The sequence below is a fragment of the Ovis aries genome, chromosome 10, assembly GCF_016772045.2.
Source record: "Ovis aries strain OAR_USU_Benz2616 breed Rambouillet chromosome 10, ARS-UI_Ramb_v3.0, whole genome shotgun sequence".
Taxonomy (NCBI): domain Eukaryota; kingdom Metazoa; phylum Chordata; class Mammalia; order Artiodactyla; family Bovidae; genus Ovis; species Ovis aries.
In genome coordinates this window covers 75,083,686-75,097,802 of record NC_056063.1, presented here as the reverse complement: position 1 = coordinate 75,097,802, position 14,117 = coordinate 75,083,686, and the positions used below count along the sequence as shown (strand labels likewise).

At 45.2% G+C, this 14,117-nt stretch overlaps 1 protein-coding gene across 23 annotated transcripts in view; it reads left to right on the top strand.

Annotated features, from left to right (window-relative positions):
* Positions 1-14,117, top strand: part of DOCK9 (dedicator of cytokinesis 9) — a 288,486-nt gene that overhangs the window by 247,699 nt on the left and 26,670 nt on the right. For all 23 annotated transcript variants that reach the window (XM_027973748.3, XM_060394649.1, XM_060394644.1 and 20 more), the window contains exons 40-45: positions 1,899-2,036; positions 2,155-2,337; positions 3,869-3,982; positions 4,106-4,321; positions 5,850-5,907; positions 7,446-7,552. In XM_027973748.3, the coding sequence (XP_027829549.2) occupies positions 1,899-2,036; positions 2,155-2,337; positions 3,869-3,982; positions 4,106-4,321; positions 5,850-5,907; positions 7,446-7,552 (816 nt within the window). The remainder of the gene's footprint in view (positions 1-1,898; positions 2,037-2,154; positions 2,338-3,868; positions 3,983-4,105; positions 4,322-5,849; positions 5,908-7,445; positions 7,553-14,117) is intronic.

Here is a 14,117-nt window from a genome sequence, read left to right as displayed (position 1 = left end):
CTGCTCCCGGGAAAAACACTGCTCACAAACAGCAAACTGTGTAAGCAGTTCCCCGAACACTTAAAACAGCCTCTTTTTTTTGTTTGTTTTTTTCTAGTTGGTGAACAGCTGCTCATGGTTGAGAATTACATCATATTCAGTTAATTAAGTCACATTTTCTGCTCATTAAATTGTTTCTCTTTCACACAATGAAATTCAATGCTGTATCTCAGTATTACATGATACAAAGATCACAGGATTCCAGGTGTCCACCAGCTGTGAATACACCTGTGAGTCACTGGACCTATAAAAACAAAACTTACTCCTTGAGTTAAACTTTTTCTCCAACAATAAGATGAGGTGAATTTCAAAACTATTATTTCAGCTGTAATTTGCCCTGCAACAGAACTGGCCAGACATAAGTCATCTCTGCTCGTTTCACTGAATTGTAGGATTGGTTTCAGGTACTGGCCTCTGGACTCTTTTTTTTTTTAATGACAATCATTTTTGCCTACTTTTGCAAAATGTACACATTCTCCCAAAAGCACACCTTTGTCTTGACAGGCCTGTCTGTATTTGAAGAGGCAGGTCTCCAGTGTCACACACGTGTCGTGGCTGCATGCTGGCCTCTAGCTGGGCAACGCATCTGTCTACTGTACGTGTTCAACGATCTTTGGGAGTTTTAGCCAGCCAGGCTTCCGCGGTGTTGAATCAGTGTGGATTTGCTGCTGGTGGGAGGAAATCATGAAAAACAAAGAGACGAAATTAGTGGTGGCCCTCTTGCCACTTACCAAACAAATCAGAGGGTGGATCAAATACTCCCTATGTGTGCTTAGCTGCTCAGTAATGCCCGACTCTTGGCAACCCCATGGACTGTAGCCTGCCAAGCTTCTTTGTCCATGCTGATTCTCCAGGCAAGAATAGTGGAGTGGGTTGCCATGCCCTCCTCCAGGGGATCTTCCCAACCCAGGGATCGAACCCAGGTCTTCTGCATTGCAGGCGGACTCTTTACAGTCTGAGCCACCAGGGAAGCCCAGATACTTCCTATACTTGACCTCAAGTCTTCACAGTAGCTCAGTTTTAGGGTCACTGTTTCAGGGATGAGAAGGCTTGGTTTACCTGCAAATCCATACACAGGAGTGTGTGCTAAGTCACTTCAGTCGTGTCCAACTCTTTGTGACCCCGTGGACCATAGCTTGTCAGGCTCCTGTCTCCATGTGATTCTCCAGACAAGACTACTGGAGTGGGTTACCATGCCTTTCTCCAGGGTATCTTCCCAACCCAGGGATCAAACCCACATCTATTAAGTCTCCTGCTTTGGCAGGCAGGTTCTTTACCATTAGTGCCACCTGGAAAGTACACACGAGAAACAGTGCCTGACCAAAGCCCGTGCATTTTTGCCCTCACCAGACTGCCTGGTGGGTGATGCATGGCTTCACAGAGTGCCTGAGAGCCTGCGGTGGGTGAGGAAACCCAGCCCTCACTGATAGGGGATCTGTTTCATAGACCTCACTTCAGTATTTTTCCAGCCCGTTCATTAGCTGATACCTGTAATGACTCTCCTCCGCTGGAACTGAGGTGTCACAAACCTTACCTCTGTATCAGTTGCTGGGCACAATAAAAATAAGTCAATAAATGAAGCCTAGTCAATACTGAGATACTGTGGTCCTTTAAACCATATCACCATTTGCTGCGAACTTTTAGTCCCTCCCTTAGTAATAAAAGCATAAATTTATTGATAAGCTTATGTGTACTACAGGAGACTTTTGTGCTCTCCTAGAAGGTTTCTGGCAAGTTTGTTTAAATTATAAGTTGTCCTAGTACCTGGAAAATGTAACCTTTGAGGCTGGCGGTTATATGAAACCTGTTAGCGATATCTGGCATGTCTCACTGACCAGGCTCTTCTCCTGTGTTTTAAGAACCAGCTCCTGGCTGACCATGGACATAATCCCCTCATGAAGAAAGTTTTTGACGTCTACCTGTGTTTTCTTCAAAAACATCAGTCTGAAACAGCTTTAAAACACGTCTTCACCGCCTTAAGGTCACTGATCTATAAGGTACGTGGTCTCATCAGGGGAGGTCGTCCTCGATTGTCACCTGTTCTCTGTTCCCCTGGGGCTGAAGGGGGCGCTAACTAACCTCTCTGGGCCCATTTGCTTCCTCGTGTCTATCTAGTTCCCCTCGACGTTCTACGAGGGGAGAGCGGACATGTGCGCGGCCCTGTGCTACGAGATCCTCAAGTGCTGCAACTCCAAGCTGAGCTCCATCAGGACCGAGGCCTCCCAGCTGCTGTACTTCCTGATGAGGAACAACTTCGACTACACCGGCAAGAAGTCCTTTGTCCGGACCCATCTGCAGGTGCGTGTGCTTTAGCTTTCCAGGACCCGTGCGCCCTGCGGAATTCTGCTTCCGTAGGAAAACTGTGCATGTCAGCGTTTGCCAAGTTACCTCGGTGTAAGTTCTGAATGGTCTGGCAGCAAGACGGAAAACTCGAATATCACATTTACTGGTTTGGTTAATTTCATCCTCCACGTTGTACAATTTGGGCCCAGGATGTGTTTCTGTTGGTAAATTGACATTTGAGTATTGAGTCAGTTCTGGACTGACTGAAGTTACGCTGAGTTAGGACGTATAGAACCTATGAGAGGATTCCTCGCAGTAAACATCTCAGGTAAGACACAGAGAGCCCAAAGTAGTCCTCTTCTGTTGTCCATCTGCCGACACATGTGCCATTTCTCCAGAGTTAAAATGCGCCAAATTCCCCGTCCTGTAAACTGCCTGATACTAGGGGTCTCAGGTATTTCTGTAGACCCTCTTTTTCTACAAACACATACAGGAGGGCCTTCTCTGTCTGTACGTATTCCTTTTTGAAAACAAGTATTTATCGTTTGCAAACTACATGCTAGGATTCCTGGGTGCCGGGAACAAAGCAGGACCCTCTCCTGGCCCGGACAGGGTGTCGTCATCCCCAGAGGACAGGCAGACCACGAGGCTTCTGTGCCACGTGCCCAGGGCCATAACAGGAGAATTTCAGTGCACCAAGGAGCAGGCCAAGGGCTTCCCAGGGGGTGTGAAAGATGAACAGGGGGTTGGGGGTGAGCATGTTCCAGGCCCTGGATGAGAAAGGGGCCAGCCAGGGAGCTGGAGGAGGTCCGGACAGTAGGGTTGAGAATGTGGAGGCATTATTGCATATTCAGGGGGATCACCTGGACTCTAGACTGAGAAAGAATCCGGAAGTCAAGGCCTGAGCTCGGGAGACCTTGGGGAAACCATGTCAAGTCTAGGCCAGAGAGGATGGAGTCCTGGGTCATGGAGAGGTTAGAAAGAAGAGGAGACTGCGTTAACAGTACATAGTGACAGTACTTAGTGCTGACTGTGGTGCAGGAAAGGGGGGACAGGTCACAGTTTAGTTGAGTAACTAGGTCAAGGCAGTGCTAATATAGACCCCCAAAGGACAGATTCCCCCATGCCATTGTTAATATGTACATGTTTTAATAATAAATGCAGAGGGTCATCCACTTTTGAATACTGAGCCCATATAAATCCAAGCCAAAACCAAAGAAGTAATAATAAGGTCTCCATGTCTATTAGAGAAGGTGATCCGTAATTATCCAAGTGACATGGGGTCATCTGCTTCTCATTCCTCTACACTTGCCTGGTCAGCATTTTACTATACAAACAAAAGACGCAAGGAGAGCAGAGTCACCTTCTGGAATAATTCTTGGAAGGGGGAGGGGAATACTCAGACACTGTTTCCCACACTGGAGCAACCCCTGCTCACAGGCTTCCCGTTGCCCCATTCCCATGCACATCGTAACCAAAGTCAGGGGCTGAGCCAGGGGCATCATGTGAAGGTGAATTGATTAGCTCACGTTTGTGTGTCCCTCAGATTGTTATTTCAGTCAGCCAGCTGATAGCAGATGTTGTTGGCATCGGGGGAACCAGGTTCCAGCAGTCCTTGTCTATCATCAACAACTGCGCCAACAGTGACAGGCTCATCAAGGTGGGTGGCCCAATGCCGATTTACTTTTTACCCCCCCGAGACCCGGCCTTATCATCTGGGAAACGCATGCAGACAGACAGATCACAGCTGAAAGCCTGTGTCTTCCCTCCACCCTTGCTCCAGCACACCACCTTCTCCTCGGACGTGAAGGACTTGACCAAAAGGATCCGCACCGTTCTGATGGCCACGGCCCAGATGAAGGAGCACGAGGCTGACCCTGAGATGCTGGTGGACCTCCAGTACAGCCTGGCCAAGTCCTATGCCAGCACCCCCGAGCTCCGGAAGACGTGGCTGGACAGCATGGCCCGGATCCACGTCAAGAATGGCGACCTGTCCGAGGTAGCCCCACGCGCCTGTCTGTCCAGGCTTTTTGAGAAAACGAGTTATGCCCCACTCACTGAGAGAAGCTGATTATGCGAGAAACTTCCCAGTAATTCCAAGAAGCCAGTTAAAAGCACGTGATACTTCAGTGCTGGGCTCAGAGCTCCTTCATAGTCATTTAGCGTTTTTACAGTTTAGAATGTCGTAAGGGGCTTTCTCTGTCACAGGCACCTTGTTTACGAGCTCTTAGAAGACACCTGTGCTCACACAGGTGCCCGTTAGTGCAAGTGCATTCAGCTTCTGCATCAGAACTCCTCTCCTGATCTAAAATGCAACTATTTTATGATAAAATGAGATTTTCCTGATACAGAAGTCAGCCAGGGCATAGCCTTTTCCTCTTCGAGGTAGTGGTTTTGTCTGTGAATGCAGCAGGGGTCAGAGCTGCCCCGGCTGCAGAGCCCATGGTTCAGTAAGCATCAGCATAGAAGGTGTGCAGGTGGGGTGTGTGGGCTTCTAGGAGACTGGCTCCCAGATCCAGCATTGACTGATTCGGCGACACTGAGCCTGTTCTTAACCCCACTGTGTCTCAGTGACATCGTCTGTAAAGTGGAGGCAGTTAAGAACAACGATGGGCTGTAAGGCGGGTTCTCTTCATGTTCCCACGAAAACTCTGCTCAGGGGTCATGCCCATGGCATTTAGGTGTGATCAGCAGAACGACCAAAGAAATATGCTTTTACTTTAAATATGCTAATTGCTTAAATTAGTGAAATTGTGTCCTACATCTGAAAAGTGTATGTAGCAATTCTTACTTTTTGATTATTCAGAGTCCATTCTGTTTGATCAGTTTAATCTAAAATATCCATTAGCCATAATAAAAATGAATTACGCACTTGTTGGTAGTAGTAATTTTTCTACGATTCTGACAAGAACCAGGGCTTAGGCATTAGAACCTTATAGTAGGTTCATTTCTAACAGCTATGTTTGATGTTTTATAAACCATGGCAACTTGGTTGAAAGAATTTATTTTTGTTTTTTATTACATTTTAAAGGTGTTTAAAATGTTATCCATTGAACATTACATTATTTTCATTTAGAATTCTATTTTGGGAAAAAATTTATAACTTCATTGTTTTTTAGGTTGACAGAAAAATACATTAGCCCCTGAAGTTTGAGCAGTTCTCTCTGAATATAGGAATGCACATGCCTTTTCTTCAAGGGATCCTCTTTTCCCTTTAAGAGAAATAGTGCCAAAATTTTACATATAGTAAGAAAAAATGCTTTTTAAAAATCTTTTATCTTTAATAAAAATTTAATAATTCTAGATAGAAATGGGCCTTATCAAGCTTGTTGCCATCCATCTGAATTCAGAGTTTCATAATTTCAATTTGTATGAATTGTCCCACTTTTTTCTATAGGTAAGATGTCAGCCATGAACACGAGCTGATGCCTTGAGATCCGACATAAGTACATACAGCCATTAGGTTTCTGATGGTGAGCTTTGTGCATTATAACCGGTGATTCTGAAGCATGTGTCTTTTACTATAGGCAGCAATGTGCTACGTCCATGTCACAGCCCTGGTGGCAGAATATCTCACACGGAAAGGTAAGAAATGATTCTGTGTTTTGTGAAACAATTGTAAACTTTTACAAAGCAGCAAAGACAAGCGAGAACCATTCAGAAGGATTTGAGGTGGAGGATCTGTGTGTGTGTGTGTGTGTCTGTCTGTCTGTCTGTCTGTGTCTATGTGTGTGTCTGTGTGTCTGTGTGTGTGCACCCGCACACTATATTATTGTTGTTTAGTCACTTAGTCATGTTAGACTCTTTGCAACTCCATGGAACCTGCCAGGCTCCTCTGTCCGTGGGATTTCCCAGGGAAGAATACTGGAGTGGGTTGCCATTTCCTTCTATACTTACTCATTGTTTTTTTTAATTCGCTGATGTGATATTTACTTGACTCGGTAGGCACCACAAAAATGCAAAACAAAAGTAGGTGTTGTGTTGTCATATAACCTCTTGCTAATAACTCCATCTTGCAAAAACTAGTTAATAAGCTTTGCCTCCAGGAGTTCCTGGCTGGCCAGTCTCCAGATGGAGAGATTTTATTTTCCCTGAAGGTAGTTCCCTGGAACTATTTATCCATCACACGGCAGCTGTAGCAGGAGGTCATCAGACAGCATTTTTTGGAGCACAGCCCGGTTGGCTCTGCCGTGCGAGGAGGCAGCGCCCAGGCTGGGACCTTGCATCCCCGTGGAAGGGGCGGGTGGGAGTGTGCGCTGCCCCGTTGTGTGTAAGGGCTGGCTCCCACATCAGCAGGCTGCAAGTTCTCCCACGGCTCCTCTGGTCAAACACCCGTTGCTCATCTCCACTTCCCAATCGAGAACACGGGGCTTTCAGAAAAGCCAGCTGTGTTCCCGTATATACTGGAGCACAGCTGCACCAGGTCTGGCTGAACCCTGCACTATGTAAGGAGTAATGTCAAGCCGCTGCGGCTGCCCAGGTACCACCCCCCAACGAAGGGGGTGACATGACAGCTGGAAAGAAACAGAGTTGTTTCTGAGCCCGTTTCTCTGACTGGCTTTGGCTCCTTCAGTTTTCTTGGTATCTGAGCATGGGTCATCTTATCAAACTATTGTTGTTACTATATTTTGCTGTTAATTTGGTTCAGTGCCGATTTCAATTTATTTAAGGATTACATACATTTTAATAAAGGTGGGTGAAAAATGAAAAGGGATGAGAAGGAACTTCCCTAGTGGTCCAGTGGCTAAGACTATGTGCTCCCAAGGCAGAGGCCCCCGGCTTCGATCCCTGGGTCAGGAAGATCCCCTGGAGAAGGAAATGACAACCTACTCCAGGATCCATGTGCCACAACTAAGACCTAGCACAGCCAAATAAATAAATAAATTTTTTAAATGGATGAGAAAAAGAAACAAATGGAGGGTGGTGAGGGTCAAATACGAGGAAGCGGATGAAGGCGAGTGCCTAGTGGCCCCAAGGTTCCCTGTGGCAATGCTGGCATGAGACACAAGATTTGTAGATTGGTTTTCATTCAGCCCAGAAACAAAACAGGGCAGGAAGTGCCCTCATGGCTCATCCACCTTCAGGCTGATAACTCCAGCTGTCCCCTGCTCTCTCAATCCTAGGCATGTTTAGACAAGGATGCACAGCCTTCAGGGTCATCACCCCAAACACCGACGAGGAAGCCTCCATGATGGAAGACGTCGGCATGCAGGACGTCCACTTCAATGAGGTGAGGGCCACAGCCCGCGGGGGCTCGGGTCACTGAGGGTCTCGGGTGCTGCCATTCCCCACCCCTGCCCCCAGCCCAGGGTTTTCTCTCTGCAGCCGCTGTGTACAGACTTTGTTCTAACTATGATAATTCTCCAGAACACTGACACAAGCTCCTGCCAGTCCCCTTTCTTGGAACTCCTCGTGTCCTCTGGAGAGAGTTTGTTGTTGTTGTTGAGTCGTTCAGTCGTGTCCAGCTCTTTTGCAACACCATGGTCTAGAGCCTTCCAGGCTCCTCTGTCCATGGGATTTCCCAGGCAAGAATACTAGAGGAGGTTGCCATTTCCTTCTCCGAAGGATCTTCCTGACCCAGGGACTGAACCCACGAGTCCCGAAATGGTATGCAGATCATTTACCACTAAGCCACAAGGGAAGCCCAGAGAGTTTGACAAGCCGGTTAGTGGTGATGTAAGACTGAGAGCTTAAACTCTCATGGTGAAAGGTCTGCTGTTTTGAATCATAAGGTTTCTCATTCTTTTCAGCAATTACTTTCTCTGTTTTATGGGATTTATTTGTTTATCTGTTTTAATCTAACTTTTCAATCAGTGTTGCCAGATATGCAAGGCTGTGAGAGGCCAGCCTGGGCTTGGGGGCAGAGCAGCCCCTGTCCACATCCTTGGATCCCTGCTTCCGCTTGAGTGCTGCCCCCAGGGCCTGCGCATCATGAGTAGATAAGACCACCCTATCCCACCCCCCAGAGAGACCAAAACATTTGACTTTAGATCACTGTAGCAATTTCTGCAAGTTCTGCAAATGGAAAAATAACTCCTGAAAGAATGAAGGGACGGAACCAAAGCAAAAACAATACCCAGTTGTGGATATGACTGGTGATAGAAGCAAGATCTGATGCTGTAAAGAGCAATATTGCATAGGAACCTGGAATGTCAGGTCCATGAATCAAGGCAAATTGGAAGTGGTCAAACAGGAGATGGCAAGGGTGAACATTGACATTCTAGGGATCAGCAAACTAAAATGGACTGGAATGGGTGAATTTAACTCAGATGACCATTATATCTACTACTGCGGGCAGGAATCCCTTAGAAGAAATCGAGTAACCATCATGTTCAACAAAAGAGTCCAAAATGCAATACTTGGATGCAGTCTCAAAAACGACAGAATGATCTCTGTTTGTCTCCAAGGCAAACCATTCAATATCACAGTTATCCAAGTCTATGCCCCAACCAGTAACGCTGAAGAAACTGAAGTTGAACGGTTTTATGAAGACCTATAAGACCTTTATGAACTAACACCCCAAAAAGATGTGCTTTTCATTATAGGGGACTGGAATGCAGAAGTAGGAAGTCAAGAAACACCTGGAGTAACAGACAAATTTGACCTTGGAATGCAGAATGAAGCAGGGCAAAGACTAATAGAGTTTTGCCAAGAAAAGGCACTGGTCATAGCAAATACCCTCTTCCAACAACACAAAAGAAGACTCTACACATGGACATCACCAGATGGTCAACACCAAAATCACATTGATTATATTCTTTGCAGCCAAAGATGGAGAAGCTCTATACAGTCAACAAAGCAAGACCAGGAGCTGACTGTGGCTCAGATCATGAACTCCTTATTACCAAATTCAGACTCAAATTGAAGAAAGTAGGGAAAACTGTTAGACCATTCAGGTATGACCTAAATCAAATCCCTTATGATTATACAGTGGAAGTGAGAAATAGATTTAAGGGCCTAGATCTGATAGATAGAGTGCCTGATGAACTATGGAATGAGGTTTGTGACATTGTACAGAAGACAGGGATGAAGACCATCCCCATGGAAAAGAAATGCAAAAAAGCAAAATGGCTGTCTGGGGAGGCCTTACAAATAGCTGTGAAAAGAAGAGAGGCAAAAAGCAAAGGAAAAAGGAAAGATATAAGCATCTGAATGCAGAGTTCCAAAGAATAGCAAGAAGAGATAAGAAAGCCTTCTTCAGCGATCAATGCAAAGAAATAGAGGGAAACAACAGAATGGGAAAGACTAGAGATCTCTTCAAGAAAATTAGAGATACCAAGGGAACATTTCATGCAAAGATGGGCTCGATAAAGGACAGAAATGGTATGGACCTAACAGAAGCAGAAGATATTAAGAAGAGGTGGCAAGAATACACGGAAGAACTGTACAAAAAAGATTTTCACAACCCAGATAATCATGATGATGTGATCACTCATCTAGAGCCAGACATCTTGGAATGTGAAGTCAAGTGGGCCTTAGAAAGCATCACTACGAACAAAGCTAGTGGAGGTGATGGAATTCCAATTGAGCTGTTTCAAATCCTGAAAGATGATGCTGTGAAAGTGCTGCACTCAATATGCCAGCAAATTTGGAAAACTCAGCAGTGGCCATAGGACTGGAAAAGGTCAGTTTTCATTGAATCCCAAAGAAAGGCAATGCCAAAGAATGCTCAAACTACCGCACAATTGCCCTCATCTCACATGCTAGTAAAGTAATGCTCAAAATTCTCCAAGCCAGGCTTCAGCAATACGTGAACCGTGAGCTCCCTGATGTTCAAGCTGGTTTTATTTTTTTTATTTTTTTATTTTTTTATTTTTTCAAGCTGGTTTTAGAAAAGGCAGAGGAACCAGAGATCAAATTGCCAACATCCGCTGGATCATGGAAAAGCAAGAGAGTTCCAGAAGAACATCTGTTTCTGCTTTATTGACTGTGCCAAAGCCTTTAACTGTGTAGACCACAATAAACTGTGGAAAATTCTGAAAGAGATGGGAATACCAGACCACCTAACCTGCCTCTTGAGAAATCTGTATGCAGGTCAGGAAGCAACAGTTAGAACTGGACATGGAACAACAGACTGGTTCCAAACAGGAAAAGGAGTACATCAAGGCTGAATATTGTCACTCTGCTTATTTAACTTATATGCAGAGTACATCATGAGAAACGCTGGACTGGAAGAAACACAAGCTGGAATCAAGATTGCCAGGAGAAATATAATAACCTCAGATATGCAGATGACACCACCCTTATGGCAGAAAGTGAAGAGGAGCTAAAAAGCCTCTTGATGAAAGTGAAAACAGGAGAGTGAAAAAGTTGGCTTAAAGCTCAACATTCAGAAAACAAAGATCATGGCATCTGGTCCCATCACTTCATGGGAAATAGATGAGGAAACAGTAGAAACAGTGTCAGACTTTATTTTTTGGGGCTCCAAAATCACTGCAGATGGTGACTGCAGCCATGAAATTAAAAGACGCTTACTCCTTGGAAGAAAAGTTATGACCAACCTAGATAGTATATTCAAAAGCAGAGACATTACTTTGCCAACTAAGGTCCATCTAGTCAAAGCTATGGTTTTTCCTGTGGTCATGTATAGATGTGAGAGTTGGACTGTGAAGAAGGCTGAGTGCCAAAAAATTGATGCTTTTGAATTGTGGTGCGGAGAAAACTCTTGAGAGTCCCTTGGACTGCAAGGAGATCCAACCAGTCCATTCTGAAGGAGATCAACCCTGGGACTTCTTTGGATAGAATGATGCTTTGGCTACCTCATGTGAAGAGTTGACTCATTGGAAAAGACTCTGATGCTGGGAGGGATTGGGGGCAGGAGGAGAAGAGGACAACAGAGGATGAGATGGCTGGACGGCATCACAGACTCGATGGACGTGAGTCTGAGTGAACTCTAGGAGTTGGTGATGGACAGGGAGGCCTGGCGTGCTGCGATTCATGGGGTCGCAAAGAGTCAGACACGACTGAGCAACTGAACTGAACTGAGCAATTTCTGCAAGTTTCTTGCCAAAGCGGGGTCACCTTGCAGCCACTTCTCCCTGAGTAGACAGTTTTGAAATAAAGCTAGGCATCTGAAAAAAAGCCAGTATTCTGCTACGTTCCCTGATTTTCTTCTTCCATGCGTGTCTGCCAGAAGAGCTTTTCACGTGTGCCTGCCTCCCCTCAACTTGAAAGCAAAATGAAACATTCGGGAGAAAGCTTTTTAATCATGCCCTTCTTTTAAGGAAAAATAAAGTGGTCTGTTTCTTCATGTGAAAAGAAAGAACGGAGAAAGGAGTAAGCATCTTCTGCCTCTGTTGTAGTTGCTTTTAATGAGTGGAGGTCCTGCTTAACATGAGGACTTTTGATCATGTTCATGCCAGTAAGCAGGGCCCATGAGCAGACATCCTCCATGACACCGACCATCCATGAATCAGTTCTCAAAGTGAGGCCCCGAGGCCCCTGGGGTCCCCAGTAACCTTTCAGGAAGTCTTTGAGGTCCTTCCTTTTCCACCTATCTCCGTGAGGCTGGATTTTCTTTGTCTGCATCATCCAGAATAATATATTGAAGAGGCTGAATGCAGAAGCAGAGGCCAGAATCGAGGCTGCTCCTATGAAGCCAGACATTACAGTGGCAAAAATGTAGAACAAGGCCACTCTTCTTAATTTTTTTTTGAAAAAAATTTCCCATTAAAAACATTATTTTTGTTAACATGTAATCGGTTTATTATTATGAGCTTAGATTAATCCATAAATATTTTTACATTTCTTTAGTGTTCACTCCTAATATTATAAATATTGAGAGATAACACCCATATACATAAAAGTTCTCACTTATTTTTAAAGAATTCTCAATGATTTTTATAATATGTAAAAGGATCTTAAACCTCAAAGGCTTAAGAACCACCGTCAAAAATTCTGTGGTTTCAAATGACTCCCTAAATTAAAAAGTAACCATGAGAAAGGAAGATAATATATTGAGTGATTTTACATTTAAAAATTAATTTTAGCCAAAATATGTAAAGTTCTCTTAAGTATTCTGAAGGCGGGGTGGAAAGCCAGTTGGTTATTACATGGTGTTCACCATTCAACTGTCTCTCCACCTTGACGTCCCTGGACCAATGCTAGTTTTTAATTTTTCACTCTGACGTGTGAACCTGACCCTCAGCAACAAGGCCCACATGCTCTTGGCATTGAACTCTTCACTTCAAGGAGAGCTTCACTGGGTTTTTCCCTGAAAAGAAGCCTGAACGCATTGGCTCCTTGGAAGAACCACCCTTGTCCCCTATCTCCCAGTCAGTTCTCTGGAGCACAGCACTTTTGTTTAGAATCCGCGATAAGGAAAACAGCAATACCAAGAACAACTAAAGATTTGAAAGTTAAACAGTTCTGAATAACCTGTCCTCAGGGATGATAAAATGAAGTTCAGGATGGCTCATCAGATTAAGTCATAGGCTGGAAAGAGACTCAGGAGCAGAGCCTAGGCAGTCGCCTAGGGAGTGAGCACTGTGAAACCAAGGGCAGATTGATTGGGGAAATTTGTGAATGGCACCCACTCTGAGTAATAACTAAACATGTGATGGGGAAAACTTTATCAGCTCTTTTTCAGAATATAGATTTTCCACCCTGTCCTCAAAGCATAAAGTTGGTAAATCTTTAACAAGGTCCATAGTCCATGACGACCTGTCACGATTAGGATGCGACCCGGGGGTTGTAAAGTCCCAAGCAAGCCCTGCACGTTAAGATAGAAAACAGCCAGCAGTGAAAAAATAGTGTGTACCAAAAGTCACAATGACAGAAATGCCATGTGACCGTTTTTGCCCTGGCCCTCAAGAGGTTTCAAGAAAAAGGGAAAGTCGAATATCTGCCAGAGGAGTTTTGGGGAAAGCTGGTTGGAATGGGTGTGGAACAATAGCTTAATAAAAATCGTTGCCCTTGTAATCTGCATTATTAGATACATATAAATGCCTAAGATGCTTTCCTATGTGATTTTAGAGACATGACCTAAAAATGTGCGATTCTCCTGGCAGGAGTCCTCTGATGAGCTTTCCCTGGTAGCAGTCCGTCCTGCCTGACTCTGACCCAAAGAGCAGACTCCCTCACGGCTGCTTTTGATTAAAGAGAAACAGCCCATTCCTGTTTACATTTTGTCTTACAAACCAGAGCCTATACAGATGGAAGCATTCTGTCTCCTGGGGTGTCTGAATTGCATACAACCCCATGTCATCAAAGAGACCCTTCCTCTTTATCCCATACAGTCAGAGTCCCAGAAGGAAACCACACACGCATGGAAGCAGCTCTAACAAAGAGACTGTTTTGAGAAGTTTTGTTGGGGTTTGGGGGAACCAGCGAGGAATACTGCAGAAGCCTGGAGGTGGGCAGCAGCTGGCCTGCCACCGTCTACCTGTGTGCTAAGGGCAGGGCAAGAGAACCACACAGAGGGGTCCCCTGCCGGGCTCAGTCCTGGCCCGGGGGCAGGGAGGGAGGGAGAGACAGCCACCTCCCACTCCTCCTGCCCAAATTGCTCTGTAACCCCCAAATCAACATGCGCTGAAGCAGTTTTGCAATCATTTGGGGACCTGCACAGAGCCTCACCAAGTTTAGAGCCCACACGTTCCCAGATGAGGCCGAGCAAGTAACACTCTGCCTCCTTGTTCGGCTCCTGCTGTAAACAGGGGTCCTTGCCCAGCCTCAGAGTGTGGTACTAAAATGCTGTCCAGTGTTCCTGAGCTCAGGACGTGCCTGACTTGTTGGATAAGCTCCTTTCAGACAGCAGTGATAGCATTTTTGGTCATGGGTTCAACGTTAATCATACA